Source organism: Hylobates moloch, unplaced genomic scaffold (assembly GCF_009828535.3).
Source record: "Hylobates moloch isolate HMO894 unplaced genomic scaffold, HMol_V3 SCAFFOLD_11, whole genome shotgun sequence".
Classification (NCBI taxonomy): Eukaryota; Metazoa; Chordata; class Mammalia; order Primates; family Hylobatidae; genus Hylobates; species Hylobates moloch.
The window spans coordinates 80639995-80655001 of record NW_026652286.1 but is presented as its reverse complement, the minus strand read 5'-3'; the positions used below and the strand labels follow the sequence as shown (position 1 = coordinate 80655001).

At 39.7% G+C, this 15007-nt stretch overlaps 1 protein-coding gene across 1 annotated transcript in view; it reads right to left on the bottom strand.

Moving 5' to 3' along the window:
- The window catches only part of CUL5 (cullin 5), a 102462-nt gene that overhangs the window by 21885 nt on the left and 65570 nt on the right, over window positions 1–15007 (bottom strand). The window contains exons 9-11 of the mRNA XM_032167302.2: window positions 14279–14409; window positions 13244–13351; window positions 8486–8550 (exon numbers count right to left, since the gene is read on the bottom strand). Coding sequence (XP_032023193.1) covers window positions 8486–8550; window positions 13244–13351; window positions 14279–14409 — 304 coding nt within the window. The remainder of the gene's footprint in view (window positions 1–8485; window positions 8551–13243; window positions 13352–14278; window positions 14410–15007) is intronic.

The window sequence follows — 15007 nt, the reverse complement described above, 5'->3', positions numbered from 1 at the left end:
AGAATCCATCCATCTCTCCTTGCAATGCCTGGCTCAGGTGTGAACTACTGTAACAATCAAAGTGATCTACCTCCCTGCTTCATTCAACCTATCAAGAGGACAGCTATCAGTTTTTATTTTTGTTTTGATATGGACATCTAGATACGTTGCTCAGGCTGGTCTTGAACTCCTGGGCTCAAGCAGTCTTCACTCCTCAACCTCCCAACTAGCTGGGATTACAAGCTAGCTATTAGTCTTATATTGTTACTTTGAAGGTAGTGTGTTATTTTTCCCCCTGTGGCTGTTTTAAAAGTTTTATTATTGTTTTCAGTTTTAAGCTGTTTTACTATGATGTACCTAGGAATGGTTTAATTTGTATTTATCCCACTTGGGATTCACAGACGCTCTTAAATCTTAAATCAATTTTGGAAAATTTCAGTCAATACCATTTCAAATATTGGTTAATACCCTCTTTTCTATGCTCTATGACTCCAATTATATACGGTTTTAGATACTTTCCTCAGATAACAATTTCCATCTATTTGTCCATTAATATGTATTACTTCTTCATTGCTATTATCTAAGCTTATTAATAATTACTGATATATAATTCACAAACCATACAATTCACTCACTTAAAATGTACAATTCAGTGCTTTTAGAGTATATTCAGAGGGTTGTGTAATCATCACCATAATAAAATTTTAGAACACTTTCATTACCCCAAAAAGAAACCCTACACCTGCTAGCAGTCAAATCCCATTCTCTAGCTATCCTCCTCTCACTTCCCAGGCCTGGGCAACAACTAGTCTACTCTATGGACGTGCTGATTCTGGGTATCTCAGATAAATGTTATCATACAGTAAGTGGTTATTTTGTGACCCACTTCTTTTACTTAGCATCAAGTTTTCAAGATTCATCAATGTGTCACAGCATGTACCAGTAGTTCATTCCCTTTTTTAACACTATCTTTTATTAAGAGTAAAAAAGATTTATCATTTTAATAATTTTTAAGTGTAAAATTCAGTGGCATTAAGTACATTCACAATGCTGTGAAAACATAACCGCTATCTATTTCTAGAACTACTTCATTAGCCCAAACATAAATCTTGTATACATGGAACAGTAACTTCCCATCCCCCTTTCCCCATCCCCTGGTAACTTTTATTCTACTTTTTGTCTCAATGGATTTGCCTCTTCTTGATACCTCATACAACCGTATTCATGCAAAATTTGTCCTTACGTGTCTGGCTTACTTGAATCACCATAATGTTTTCAAGGTTCATCTACCTTGTAGCATATAGCAGAATAATAATTCATTTCTTAGGACTGAATAATATTCCACTGTATGGATACAGCATACTTTGCTTATCTATGCAACTAATGGACATTTGGGTTGTTTACACTTTTTGGCTATTAAGAGTAATGCCACTCTACTATGAACATTTATGAGCATGTTTCTGAATGAAAGCATGTTTTCATTTCTCTTTGGTATATACCTCAGAGTAGAACAGCTGGGCCATACAGCAACTCTGTTGAACTTCTTTTGTTTGTTTTAAAAGGCTAGTCAAGTGAAGCAGTGGGAGTGGAGAAGGAACAACTAAATCTGTAAATGGTTGTGATCAATTAGTTGTAAACACCACTACACTTGGACCAGCCTATGCTGAACTGCTTGAGGAACTACCAAACTGTCTTCACAGCAGCTGTGCCACCGACAATAAGATTCCAATTTTTCCATATCCTTACCAACGCTTATTATATCTGTCCTTTTAATTTTAGCCATCCTACTGGGTATGAAGTGATAGCTCATTGTGATTAAGCTATTAATCTTAATTAATTAAAGTCCTTATGTGCTAACTCCAACATCAGGATCACCTGAGAATCTGCTTCTAAAATGATTTTTCTTTTAATTAAGTCATTAATTTATCTGTCTTCATAGGACTAGTAATCTTGTACGGAATACTGGACACTGTATATAAAAGAATCACACAAGAATAAGATGACGTTATCTTGCATTAAGAATGGGTTCACCCTTTGTTCTGCTATGAAAGGGAATCAGTCCATCTCCAGGGTTAGCCACTGACTCAAAGATATGTTCCTCCTGGACTTTCAATTCAGTGTCCAATGGGTTTTGTTACTCCAGTCCTGTGTGACTACCAAAACATCTACTGCCCCCCAGCAGTATTGCTTAGCCTAGACCAAAACTACATTCTCAGCTGCTGCTTCTCCTTAGGGAAACACAGTTACAAATCCTCAAGTAACCTCTGAAAGGTTTATCTGGCATTTCCGTACATTTCAATCCTTTGTCATAGCTGTTTCTATAGCTCTTAAATAACATGAAATTGCTATTTTCTACATTTACCTGATTTTCTAGTTGTTCTCAGTTTTTTTCTAGTTGTTTTCTAGTTGGTCTACCACAAACTACTCCACTCCTCCTCAGAAGCAAGTCTCCCAAATAACTTGGATGCTACTATCAGTTTATTCTTCTAAAGCAGTGGTGTCCAATCTTTTGGCTTCTCCGGGCCACACTAGAAGAAGGACTGTCTTGGGCCATACATAAAATACACTAACACTAATGACAGATGATGAGCTAAAGAAAAAAAAATCGCCAAAAAATCTCATAATGTTTTACGGAAGTTTACAAATGTGTGTGTTGGGCCACATTCAAAGCCGTCCTGGGCCGCATGCGGCCCACAGGGTTGGACAAGCTTGTTCTAGAACATCACCTCCTCCACACCTCCAATAGCCACGCCACCTATTCTACTGCCTGGATCAGCTAATGATACTTACTCTACTCCACAGAAATTTTCTACTTTGAGACAGGGTATCACTCTGTTGCCCAGACTGGAGTACAGTGGTGCCATCACAGCTCACTGCAGCCTTGACCACCTGGGTAAAACAATCCTCCTGAATAGCTAGGACTACAGGCATGCGCCATCATGCTCATCTAATTTTTAAAACATTTTATAGAGATGAGTCTCACTACGTTGCCCTGACTGGTCTTAAACTCGTGGCCTCAAACAATCCTCCCACCTTGGCTTACCAAAGTGCTGAGATTACAGGCATGAGCCATGGCACCCAGCCTAGAAATGTTCTACTTTAATGTGGAGCTAAAAATGGGACATAGTCACCTTAGAATCAGAAAACTAAGAGAAACCCAGCAATCCTCACTTCTGGGACTCTATCTTGTAGATAAAGATTCACAAATATTCAATGTACAATATTATCCTCTGTAGCACTAACAGTAATAGCAACACATCGGAAACTACTTAATGCAGCAGTAAAGGACCAGTTAAATAAGCTATAGTACATCTACTAGACAGTGTGCCAAGCTGCTATTCAGCATAGTGAGGTTATGAAAAACCAACATAAAACAATATAATCGCAAAAGACTGAGAGTGAGCACCCTAAAATCAGGAATAAGACAAGGATGCCTGAATTCACCCCTGCCATTTGTTACTGTAGTAGACATTCCAGTCAGAGCAATTAGTCAGAGAAAAGAAAATAGAACCACACTGGAAAGGAAGAAGTAAAAGTATTTCTATTTGCAGATGTCATGACCTTATATACAGAAAAGCTGAAAGAATCTACAAAAAAGCTCTCTGAGCCAATAAATAAATTGAGGAAAGCTGCAAAGTACAAAATCAACACATAAAAATTATTTGTGGTTGGGCATGGTAGCTCATGCCTGTAATTCTGGCACTTTGAGAGGCAGAGGCAGGAAGCTCACTTGAACCCAGGAATTCAAGACCAGACTGGGCAATACAGCAAGACCCTGTCTCAAAAAAAAATTAGCTGGGCATGGTGGTATGGCCCTTAGTCCCAGGTACTCAGAAGGTGGAGGCTTGAGCCCAGGAGGCGAAGGCTGCAGTGAGCTGTGATCAGGCCATTGCATTCCAGCCTAGGTGACAGAGTGAAACCCTGTCTGAAAAAAAAAGAAACAGAAAAAAAAAACCAGTTGTGTTTTTATACACCAGCAAGGAACAATCCAGAAGAAAATTAAGAAAACAATTCCAGGCTGGGCATGGTAGCTCCTGCCCGTAATCCTAGCACTTTGAGGGGCTAAGGTGGGAGAACCACTTGAGCCCAGGAGTTCAAGACCAGCCTGGTCAACACAGTGAGAGACTATCTCTACAAGAAATAATTAGCCAGGTGTGGTGGCCTGAACCTGTGGTCCTAGCTACTCAGGAGGATCACTTGAGCCCAGGAGGGCAACACTGCAGTGAGCCGTGATTGCGCCACTGCACTCCAGCCTCGGTGACACAGTGGACCTTGTCTTCAAAAAAAAGAAGGAAGGACGGAAGGACGGAAGGACAGAAGGAAGGAAGGAAGGAAGGAGGAGAGGAAGGGAGGAAAGAAGGAAAGAAAGAAGGAAAGAAAGAAAGAAGGAAGGAAGGAAGGAAGGAAGGAAGGAAAAAGAGAAAGAAAGAAAGAAAGAAAGAAAGAAAGAAAGAAAGAAAGAAAGAAAGAAAGAAAGAAGAAGGAAGGGGAAGAGGGGAAGGGGAAGAGGGGGGAAGGGAAAGGGAGGGAAGGGGAAGGGAAAGGGAAGGGAAGGGAAGGAAAGAAAAGGAAAGGAAAGGAAAGAGGGAGGAAGGAAGAGCAATTCAATTTACAATAGCATCCAAAGAAAATACCAAGGAATAAATTTAACCAAGAATGTGGAAGACTTGTACACTGAAAGCTATAAAACACTGCTGAAAGACAAAAAACAAATAAAAAGAAATTCCATTTTCATAATTGGGAGACATAACATTAATACAATTCAATGCATGTCCTACCAAAATTCCAAAGGTCTTTTTCACAAAAATGGAAAAGCTGATTCTCAAATTCATAAGGAATTAGAAGGGAACCCAAATAGCCAAAATGATCTTGAAAAAGAACAAAGTTGAAACATGCACACATCTTGCTTTTAAAGCTTATGGCAAGGCTACAGTAAATCGCAATGATGCGGCACCAGCATAAGGACAAATATATAAACCAATGGAACTGAAATAAGCATCCAAAAATAAACACATACATCATAGCCAACTGATTTTTTTTTTTTGAGATGGAGTCTCACACTCTCGCCCAGGCTGGAGTGCAGTGGCGCCATCTCAGCTCACTGCAAGCTCTGCCTCCCAAGTTCACACCATTCTCCTGCCTCAGCCTCCCGAGTAGCTGGGACCACAGGCGCCTGCCACCACGCCCGGCTAATTTTTTGTATTTTTAGTAGAGACGGGGTTTCACCGTGTTAGCCAGGATGGTCTCAATCTCCTGACCTTGTGATCTGCCCACCTCGGACTCCCAAAATGCTGGGATTACAGGTGTGAGCCACCACGCCTGACGGCCAACTGATTTTTCATAATGGAGCAAAGACTGTTCAGTGAGTGCTGGAACAATTGGATACCCACATGCAAAAATATGAAGTCGAACCTATATCTCATACCATATACAAAAGCTAACTCAAAATGGATCAATGATTTAAATGTAAAAGCCAAAACTATAAAACTCTTTCTTCTTGTTGTTGTCGAGACGAAGTCTCACTCTGTCACCCAGGCTGGAGTGTAATGGCACAATCTCAGCTCACTGCAACCTCTGCCTCCCAGATTCCGACGATGCTCCTGTCTCAGCCTCCCAAGTAGCTGGGATCACAGGCATGAGCCACCACGCCTGGCTAATTTTTTGTATTCTTAGTAGACACAGGGTTTCACCATCTTGGCCAGGCTGGTCTTGAACTCCTTCCTGACCTCAAGTGATCCACCTGCTTTGGCCTCCCAAGGCACTGGGATTACAGGTGTGAGCCACTGTGCCCGGCCCTATAAAACTCTCAAAATAAATAAATAAATAAATAACAATAAATCTTCATGATCTAAACATGAAACCAAACCAAAAGCAAAAGCAACAAAAGAAAAAAATGGGTAAACTGAACTTAATCAAAATTAAAAGCTTTTGTGCATCAAAGGATAGTATCAAGAAAATGAAAAGACAACTTACAGAATGGGAGAAAATATTAGCAAATCATCTATCTGATACAGATCCAGTATCAGAATATATAAAGAACTCTTACAACTCAACAACAAAGAGAAAGAATACAATTAAAAATGGCCAAAAGGGCCAGGCATGGTGGCTCACGCCTGGGATGCTGAGGTGGGCAAATCACGAGGTCAAGAGATCAAGACCATCCTGGCCAACATGGTGAAACTCCATCTCTACTAAAAATACAAAAATTAGCTGGGCGTGGTGCAGTCCCAGCTACTCGGGAGGCTGAGGCAAGAGAATCACTTGAACCCACGAGGTGGAGGTTTCAGTGAGACAAGATCACACCACTGCACTCCAGCCTGGCGACAGAGCAAGGCCCCATCTCAAATAACCAAAAAAAAATGGGCAAAAGGCCTGGGCATGGTAGCTCATGCCTGTAAGCTCAACACTTTGGGAGGCTGAGGCAGGAGCATCTCTTGAGGCCAGGAGTTCGAGACCAGCCTGAGCAACGCAGCAAGACCTCATCTCTAAAAGAAATTAGTAAAGTATGGTGGTGTGTGCTTGTAGTACCAGCTACTCAGGAGGCTGAACCAGGATGACTGCTTAAGCCAAGGAGGTGGAGGCTGCAGTGAGCTATGATCACCCTTCATAAGGGAAAATATAGGAACACCAAAAAAAAAAAAGATGAAAAATTGCTCAACATCAAGAGTCAAGAGGGAGACGGGAATTAAAACATTAAGATACTACTACATACATCCCAAATGACTAAAGTTAAAAGAACACTAAACATTGGTGAGAATGAGGATCAGCTGGTACTCTCATACTCTATTGGTGGAAGTGTAAAACAGAATAACCACTTTGGAAAGCAAACTACTGTTACATGCCAAAACATAAAAGAATTTCAAAAACACAATGCAGAATGAAAGAAGATTTACACAAGAAGTACACAGTGTATGATCCTATTTATACAAAGTCCTAGATTAGGCAAAACTAATCTATATTGAGGGAATTAATCAGGACAGCAGATGCCTCTGGAAGGAGGTGGGGTGGGACCGACTGGGAATAGACATGAAGTAACTTTGTACGATGATAAAGACATCATACATGTTAATAGGGGTATAGGCATTTGTCAAATCTGACTCAAATGTACACTTAAGATTTATGCATGAGACTGTATATAAATTTTACCTAAAAACATTAACATTAAATTCAATAAATGACTGTATGCTGAAGTGTTTAGAGACTAAAGGTTACTGATGTCTGCAACCTCTTTAGAAATACACTTAAAAAGTTGACTGATGGATGTATATGGGGAGATACATATTTCATAAAGCAACCATAGTAACTCTATTGTAAGTTTGAACATTTTCATTAAAAAAATGCTTGGGACTGGGTGCGGTGGCTCACGCCTGTAATCCCAGCACTTTGGGAGGCTGAGGTGGGCAGATCACTTGAGGTCAGGAGTTTAAGACCAGCCTGGCCAATATGGCGAAACCCTGTCTCCATTAAAAATACAAAAAAATTAGCCGGGCATGGTGGCGTGTGCCTGTAATCTCAGCTACTCGGGAGGCTGAGGCAGAAGAATTGCTTGAATCCGGGAGGTAAAGGTTGCAGTGAGCTGAGGTCACACCACTGCACTCCAGCCTAGGTGACAGAGTGAGACTCTGTCTCAAATAAATAAATAAATAAAATAAAATTAATAAATAATACAAAAAATGCTTGGGTGAAAGAGAATGAAGAAGATCTCTTTACTCATGTGAAGAGATGGCCAAGATATAGTTCTGTATGTTTCACATATTTCACAGTTTATAAAAGAGAACGTATTCCCTTCTAAAATATATCAGTATTATAATGTGGTATGACTCAGATGTCTTCCACTGTAATATTACTCAAGCAACATACACTGCTCAAAAAAGACAAAATGAAAATGCTAAATGAAAAATACCTGATTATTTTTCCTTCTTAAGAAACGCTATTTTTCCGTATTTTTCAATTTTAGCATTATATATAAAATTTCTTTAAAATGGTAATTCTTAGCTAGAAGTACATCAAAAGACTTTTATCAATTAACCTTTATTGCTATTTAGTACTATTCTGAAAGTGCTATAACTAGCTCAGATTTCAGTTGTCAGATTTTCTATAAGCTATGCTTAGCACAGGCATATTCATCTTACCAATTATAGAACAATTTTTTAAAATGGTAACAGGAAAATTTACATTAAAACTGAGTTCTTTTTATAACATTATGGTAAACTGAGTCATTTTCTATGCTTCTATGGGTAATAGAATACTTTTAGTGACTGAGGGAAAAACAAGTAGAGATCCTAAAAGATTAGGAATATTTTTTTCTTCCTGAAAAAATAAAGTCAATTTTTGTATTGTAAAATAATAAAAAATTATAAATGAACTTTAACAGCCAAAAGCTGCAAAAGTCACAAAACTAACAATAACAAAAATAAACCTAACAGTGTACTCTGTATACCTAGTTAACCCCTATTACACTAAAGAAAATTTAAATATTTTTAAAGTATGGTTTTAAAAAACTTACCCCTTCTGCTTCAAAGGTAATTCAAGTTTAAATATGGTAGCATCATTAACAACTGCTTTATATGCCTGCAAAAAATAATTTGGAATAAAATATTTTTAATATTTAAAATATACAGATAAATTTTTATACATCCCAAAACACATAAAAAATGTTAGTTTTTATTTCTAATGGTATATCTGGCCAAACAGAATTTGCCTAGTCAAAGACTTTGGCAAGTTCTTTGTCATATTATAATTATCAATATTCTCAAGTGAGGTTTTTTTGTTTTGTTTTGGTTTTTTTTTTTTGTTTGAGATGAAGTCTCACTCTGTCGACCAGGCTGTAGTGCAGTGGCATGATCTCCACTCACTGCAACCTCCGCCTCCTGGGTTCAAGCGATTCTCCTGTCTCGGCCTCCTGGGTAGCTGGGATTACAGGTGCCCGCCACTACGCCTAGCTAACTTTTGTATTTTTAGTAGAGACGGAGTTTCACCATGTTGGCCAGGATGGTCTCAAACTCCTGACCTCAGGTGATTGGCCTGCCTTGGTCTCCCAAAGTGCTGGGATTACAGGGGTGAGCCACCATGCCTGGCCTCAAGTGAGATTTTTTTTTTTTTTGGAGACAGAGTTTCACTCTTGTTGCCCAGGCTGGAATGCAGTGGTGCTGATCTCAGCTCACTGCAACCACCGCCTCCCGGGTTCAAGCGATTCTCCTGCCTCAGCCTCCTGAGTAGCTGGAATTACAGATGCGCGCACCACCATGCCCGGCTAATTTTTGTATTTTTAAAAGAGACAGAGTTTCATCATGTTGGCTAGGCTGCTCTTGAACTCCTGACCTCAAGTGATCCACCCGTCTCAGCCTCTCAGAGTGCTGGATTACAGGCGTGAGCCACCACACCCAGCCTACACAACTGTTCTTCTTAAAGTCACTGGCAACCTCCATGTTGCTGAAGACAATGGTTTATCTCCATCTTATTTATTATCAGCATTTAAAAACAGCGGATCACACCCTCCTCCTGAAAGTACTTTTTCACTTGTCTTCTAGCACGTAACATTCTCTTGATCATTTCCCCCTTCTCATGAAAGATGACTCCTCATTTTTCTAACGATGAAATATCAGAATGCCCTAGGCCAATCCTTGGATCTGTCCTCTTTTCTATCTCCACTCATTACTTTGGTGATTAGAGCCTGTGTCAGTACTTTAAAAACCATTTATATGCTGAAGCTGCCAAACATATTTTTCCAGCTCCATTCTTTCTCTTAAGCTCCAGACTCAACATTACCATATGGATATTTAACAGATATTTCAAAGTTAACTTATTCAATAGAGTTTCTGATCTCTCTGCAACCATCTCTCCAAAAACTATTTCTCTTACAGTCTTCCCTGTCGCAGTGAACATATCCTTCTAACTGATCAGAACACGAATCTGAGTGTCATCCCTGACTGGTCTCTATCACATTCTACATCTGATTCAATAGCAAATCCTGAATAGTCTATCTTCATAATATAATCATAATCCCAGCAATCCCTCTTCTAGGCATATATCCAAAGGAAATGAAATCACCACTTCACAAAGATAAGTGCACTCCCACATTCAATGCATTATTCACAATAGCCAAAATACGGACATAACCTCAGCATCCATCAATGGATAAAGAAACTGGTACATATATACTACAGAAGCCTGGAAGACCTTAAAAATAAGCCAGACACAGGAAGACAAATATTGCATGATCTCACTTATATGTAGAACCTAAAAAAAATTGAAATATACAGAGAGAGAAATGAAAGAGTAGTACCAGTGGCAAAATGGGTGGGAAAGAAACAAGGAAATGTAGGTCACATGATACAAAGTAACCGACACACAAGATGGAAAAAGTCTAGAGAGCTAATGTACAGCAGGAGAACTATAGGTAGTAAAATTATACTGGGCTGGGCATGGTGGCTCATGCCTGTAATCCCAGCACTTTGGGAGGCTGTGGTGGATGGATCGCTTGAGCCCAGGAGTTCAAGAACAGCCTGGGCAACATACTGAGAACTCATCTCTATAAAAAAAATTACAAATTAGCCAAACATAGTGGTGCATGCCTGTAGTCCCAGCTACTTGGGAGGCTGAGGTGGGAAGACCACCTGAGCCCAGAGGGGTCAAAGCTCCAGTGAGCCATGTTGTGCTACTGCACTCTTTCCAGCCTGGGTGACAGAGCAAGACTCTGTCTCAAAATAAATAAATAAATAAAACAAAACAAATTAAAATTATACTGTATATTGGATTCATGCTAAGTAAGTAGACTTTGGGTGCTCTTGCCACAAAAACAAAACAAAACAAGAAAATGGGTAACTATGTCAGATGGTGGATATCTTTATTTCCTTCACCAGTGAGATGACAGGACTGAGACAGCATCAGTGCGGGTGAAGAGTTCTCAAAGAACATGATTTAAAGGGAAAGCAGGCCAGGGTGGTGGCTCACGTCTATAATCCCAGAACTTCGGAAGGCCAAGGCAGGAGTTCAAGACCAGCCCAAACAACATAGCTAGATGTTGTCTCTACAGAAAAACTTAAAAAATCTAGCCAGGTGTGGTTGTGTGTGCTCATAGTCCCAAAAACTCAGGTGGCAGAGGCGGGAGGATTGCTTGAGCCCAGGAGTTCAAGGCTGCAGTCAGCTATGATTGCACCACTGCACTCCAGACTGGGCGACACAGCGAACTTCCCTGACAAGTCACTTCTAGAGCTTGCTGTCATTTTTATTTTCCAATTCCAAGCCACATACCTGGTGTAACAAATGCTGTCAAACCTTCCCACATCCCTTAGACTTTTCCCACTATTAGTATCTGCACATGCACCCAAAAGTGTTTTTTTCCTAAAACTGCAGAAATATGCGTTGCCTATGCAAATGGCAGGCAGGAAATTTCAAGAACTCAACACTTGATAGGTGAGGTAATTTTGAGCAGTATTTTTAATAAGTTTCCTTGCAGAATTAAGTTCAAGCAGCTCACTGTAGATCTGACTTACTAATACGCCACGCTATCACGCCTGCATTTCCCAAATAAGCTACTTGCATTAAAAAAAAAAAAAAAAGAGAAAGATCTATCAAACTACTTTTGACCACCTCTACCATCACTCTGGGACAAGCCTCCATCATCACTTAATTGAATTATTAAAGTAAGTTCTTAACTGGTATTCTTCCTTCTTTCTTCCCTTCAGTATATTTTTTGCAACAGCCAGAATGATCCTGTTAATACATAAATCACATCCTACCATTCTGTTTAAAATTTTTAAATGACTTCCCATCCTACTCACAGTAAAAACTAACTCCTTACTATGGCTCAGAGTCTTACATGATCTGGCTTCCTATGAAGCCTTTGCAGGCTACTCAATTTAAGACTTCACACCACCCCCACCATATCTATACTCCCTTAACTCCTTTCCTACTTTACCTACTTATTTGTTTTATTTACTTTTTGAGACGGAGTTTTGCTTTTGTTGCCCAGGCTGGAGTGCAATGGCACGATCTCAGCTCACCACAACCTCCACCTCCTGGGTTCAAGCAATTCTCCTGCCTCAGTCTCCTGAGCAGCTAGAATTACAGGCATGCGCCACGACGTCCAGCTAATTTTTCTTATTTTTAGTAGAGATGGGATTTCTCCATGTTGGTTAGGCTGATCTCGAAATCCCGACCTCAGGTGATCCGCCCGCCCAGGGCTCCCAAAGTGCTGGGATTACAGGCATGAGCCACTGCACCCGGCCTATTTATTTATTTTAAAATAGACAAAAAGAGTCTGGGCACAGTAGCTCAGGCCTGTAATCCCAGCACTTTGGGAGGCCGAGGCGGGCCCATCACCTGAGGTCAGGAGTCCGAGACCAACCTGGCCAACACAGAGAAACCCCGTCTCTAGTAAAAACACAAAAATTAGCCAGGCATGGTGGTTGGTGCCTGTAATCCCAGCTACTCGAGAGGCTGAGGCAGGAGAATTGCTTGAACCTGGGAGGCAGAAGTTGCAGTGAGCCAAGATCACGCCATTGCACTCAAGCCTGGGCAACAAGAGCGAAACTCAGTCTCAAAAAAAAAAAAAAAAAAAAAAAAAAAAAAAATTAAAATAGACAAAAAGAGTGAGAAAAAAATCCTACTGGAGAATGGAGAAAGTTGTCTTTTTAGAATCATTCAAACTTGGGAAGTAATGAAAGGTAGTCAAAGAAGATAAAAAACAGCAATTTCTTGTTATAGGTTTATTACACTAAAAAAGATACAACGCTAAGGACAGTATGGTGTTTCATTATCATTATCCTATACTAGTGAGGATGGAAAAAGACGGTGTGCAATACAAATGCTTCCCTGGGAAACAAGGATAAGTATAACGTAACTCTCGAAGGAGTCCCATGAAAGGATGGAGGATGGAGGAATCAACTCTGCTTGTGATGAGCTGTGGAGGGAGGCAGGGTATCAAGGAAGCTCCAGGGGAAGTATTCTTTGAGCTGGGTCTTAATGGAAGGATGAATAGGAATTCAACAGATCAGTAATATTCAAAAACAGAAAAACATTCTTGGAAAAATGAGAAAAAAGCAACTATCTAACTAAATTCTAATTCACAAGGCTATCTAATGCTTAACGAATGCTTACAACCAAAACAAAATGAATATAGTTGTTCTCCACTGATGAAAAATAACAGTTGCTATGTTTTTAAGTTTATAATTAACAGAAAAATAATGCATATTGATTATTAGAAGTAAATTATGAGGATAAAACTTTTAAAAGTGTTTTATATATATAAAGGAATATATACCTTATCTCTTGCAGTAAGAAATCGTGGATCATCTTGAAAAGCTTCTTTGACGAGTTTACTAAATCTATTAAATAGTGTAAGTAACTGCTCAACATATTTCTCAGAGTCCTAGAAACAAAAGGCTTTATATTAAGTTTTTAAAAAAAAAAACACAAAAAAATGAGAAAATAAACATAATTTTAATAAAACTCATTTAAAACTGGGGATATTTTTTCTTAAAAATAAAACTAAAAGGTGTTCCAATATTAGTTTTGCCACTTCTTTTTTTTTCCTTCTTCCTTTTTTTTTTTTTCAGACAGAGTCTCAATCTGTCGCCCAGGCTGGAGTGCAGTGGCGCCATCTCGGCTCACTGCAAGCTCCGCCTCCCGGGTTCAAGCCATTCTCCTGCCTCAGCCTCCCGAGTAGCCGGGACTACAGGTGCCCAACACCACGCCTGGCTATTTTTTTTGTATTTTTAGTAGAGACAGGGTTTCACCATGTTAGCCAGGATGGTCTCGATCTCCTGACCTTGTGATCTGCCCACCTCGGCCTCCCAAAGTGCTGGGATTACAGGCGTGTGCCACCGCGCCCGGCTCCCTGTTTTACTGAGAAAATAATAATTGAAATTACTATTTTCAATTTTCAATTCTGCATTTTAAAAAATTTAATGTTTTTATTTGTAATCAACACATAATGGTACATATTATGGGGTACAATGTTATATTTCAATGCATGTATATACAGTATAATGATCAAACTGGGGTAACTACTACATCCATCACTTCAAACATTTATAATTTCTTTGTGGTAACAACATAAAAAATCTCTTCTATCTTGAAATATACACTACATTGTTACTTGCTATAGCCGCCCTACTGGGTAATAGAACACCAAAACTTATTCTTCCTATTGAACTATAACTTTATACCCCACTAACTAACCTCTTCTGCTCCCCCTACCCCCAGCCTCTGGTAACCACTCACTATTTTCAATAATCCTACATTTACAAAATAGCTTTGATATATATCTATCATTGTCATTGAAAAAAAAACTTACAGTAGTAATAGTTTCAGCAGCTGCTACCATATCTGCCAGGCCAGCACTAATGATATGTTCCTCCAAGTCTTTCAACATTGGCTCTATACCATTAGGAACTTTGTCCATCAATGAAAACATTAAATGTAATTCTGGAAGGAGAGAACACATTCATGTAATCATTTCATTTACTAGAATAAGAGTTTAGAGAAATATTAGTTAAAAGTTTGTAATGTTAATAGTATTCTGTGGATACAATGCCATTAGGAGTAGTTGTTTTTGAGACAGGGTCCCAGTCTGTCACCCAAGCTGGAGTACAGTGGCTCAATCACAGTTCACTGCAGCCTTGACCTCTTGGGCGCAAGCAATCCTCCCATCTCAGCCTCCTGAGTAGCTGGGACCACAGGCACATGTCACCATGCCCGGCTAATGTTTTTTGTAATTTTGTAGAGACAGGGTCTCCCAATGTTGCCCAAGCTGGTCTCAAACTTCGGGGCTCACACAATCCTCCTCTCGCCTTGGTCTCTCAAAGTGCTGGGATCATAGGTATGAGCCACTGTACTTGATCTAAAAATTATGTTTTAAAAAAATCGAATTAAAAGTGATCAGGCTGGGTGTGGTGGTTCATGCTTGTAACTCCAGCACTTTGGGAGGCCAAGGTGGGAGGATCACTGGAGCCCAGGAGTTAAAAAGACCAGTCAGGGCAATATGGCAAAACCCATCGTTACACACACACACAAAAACAAAAAC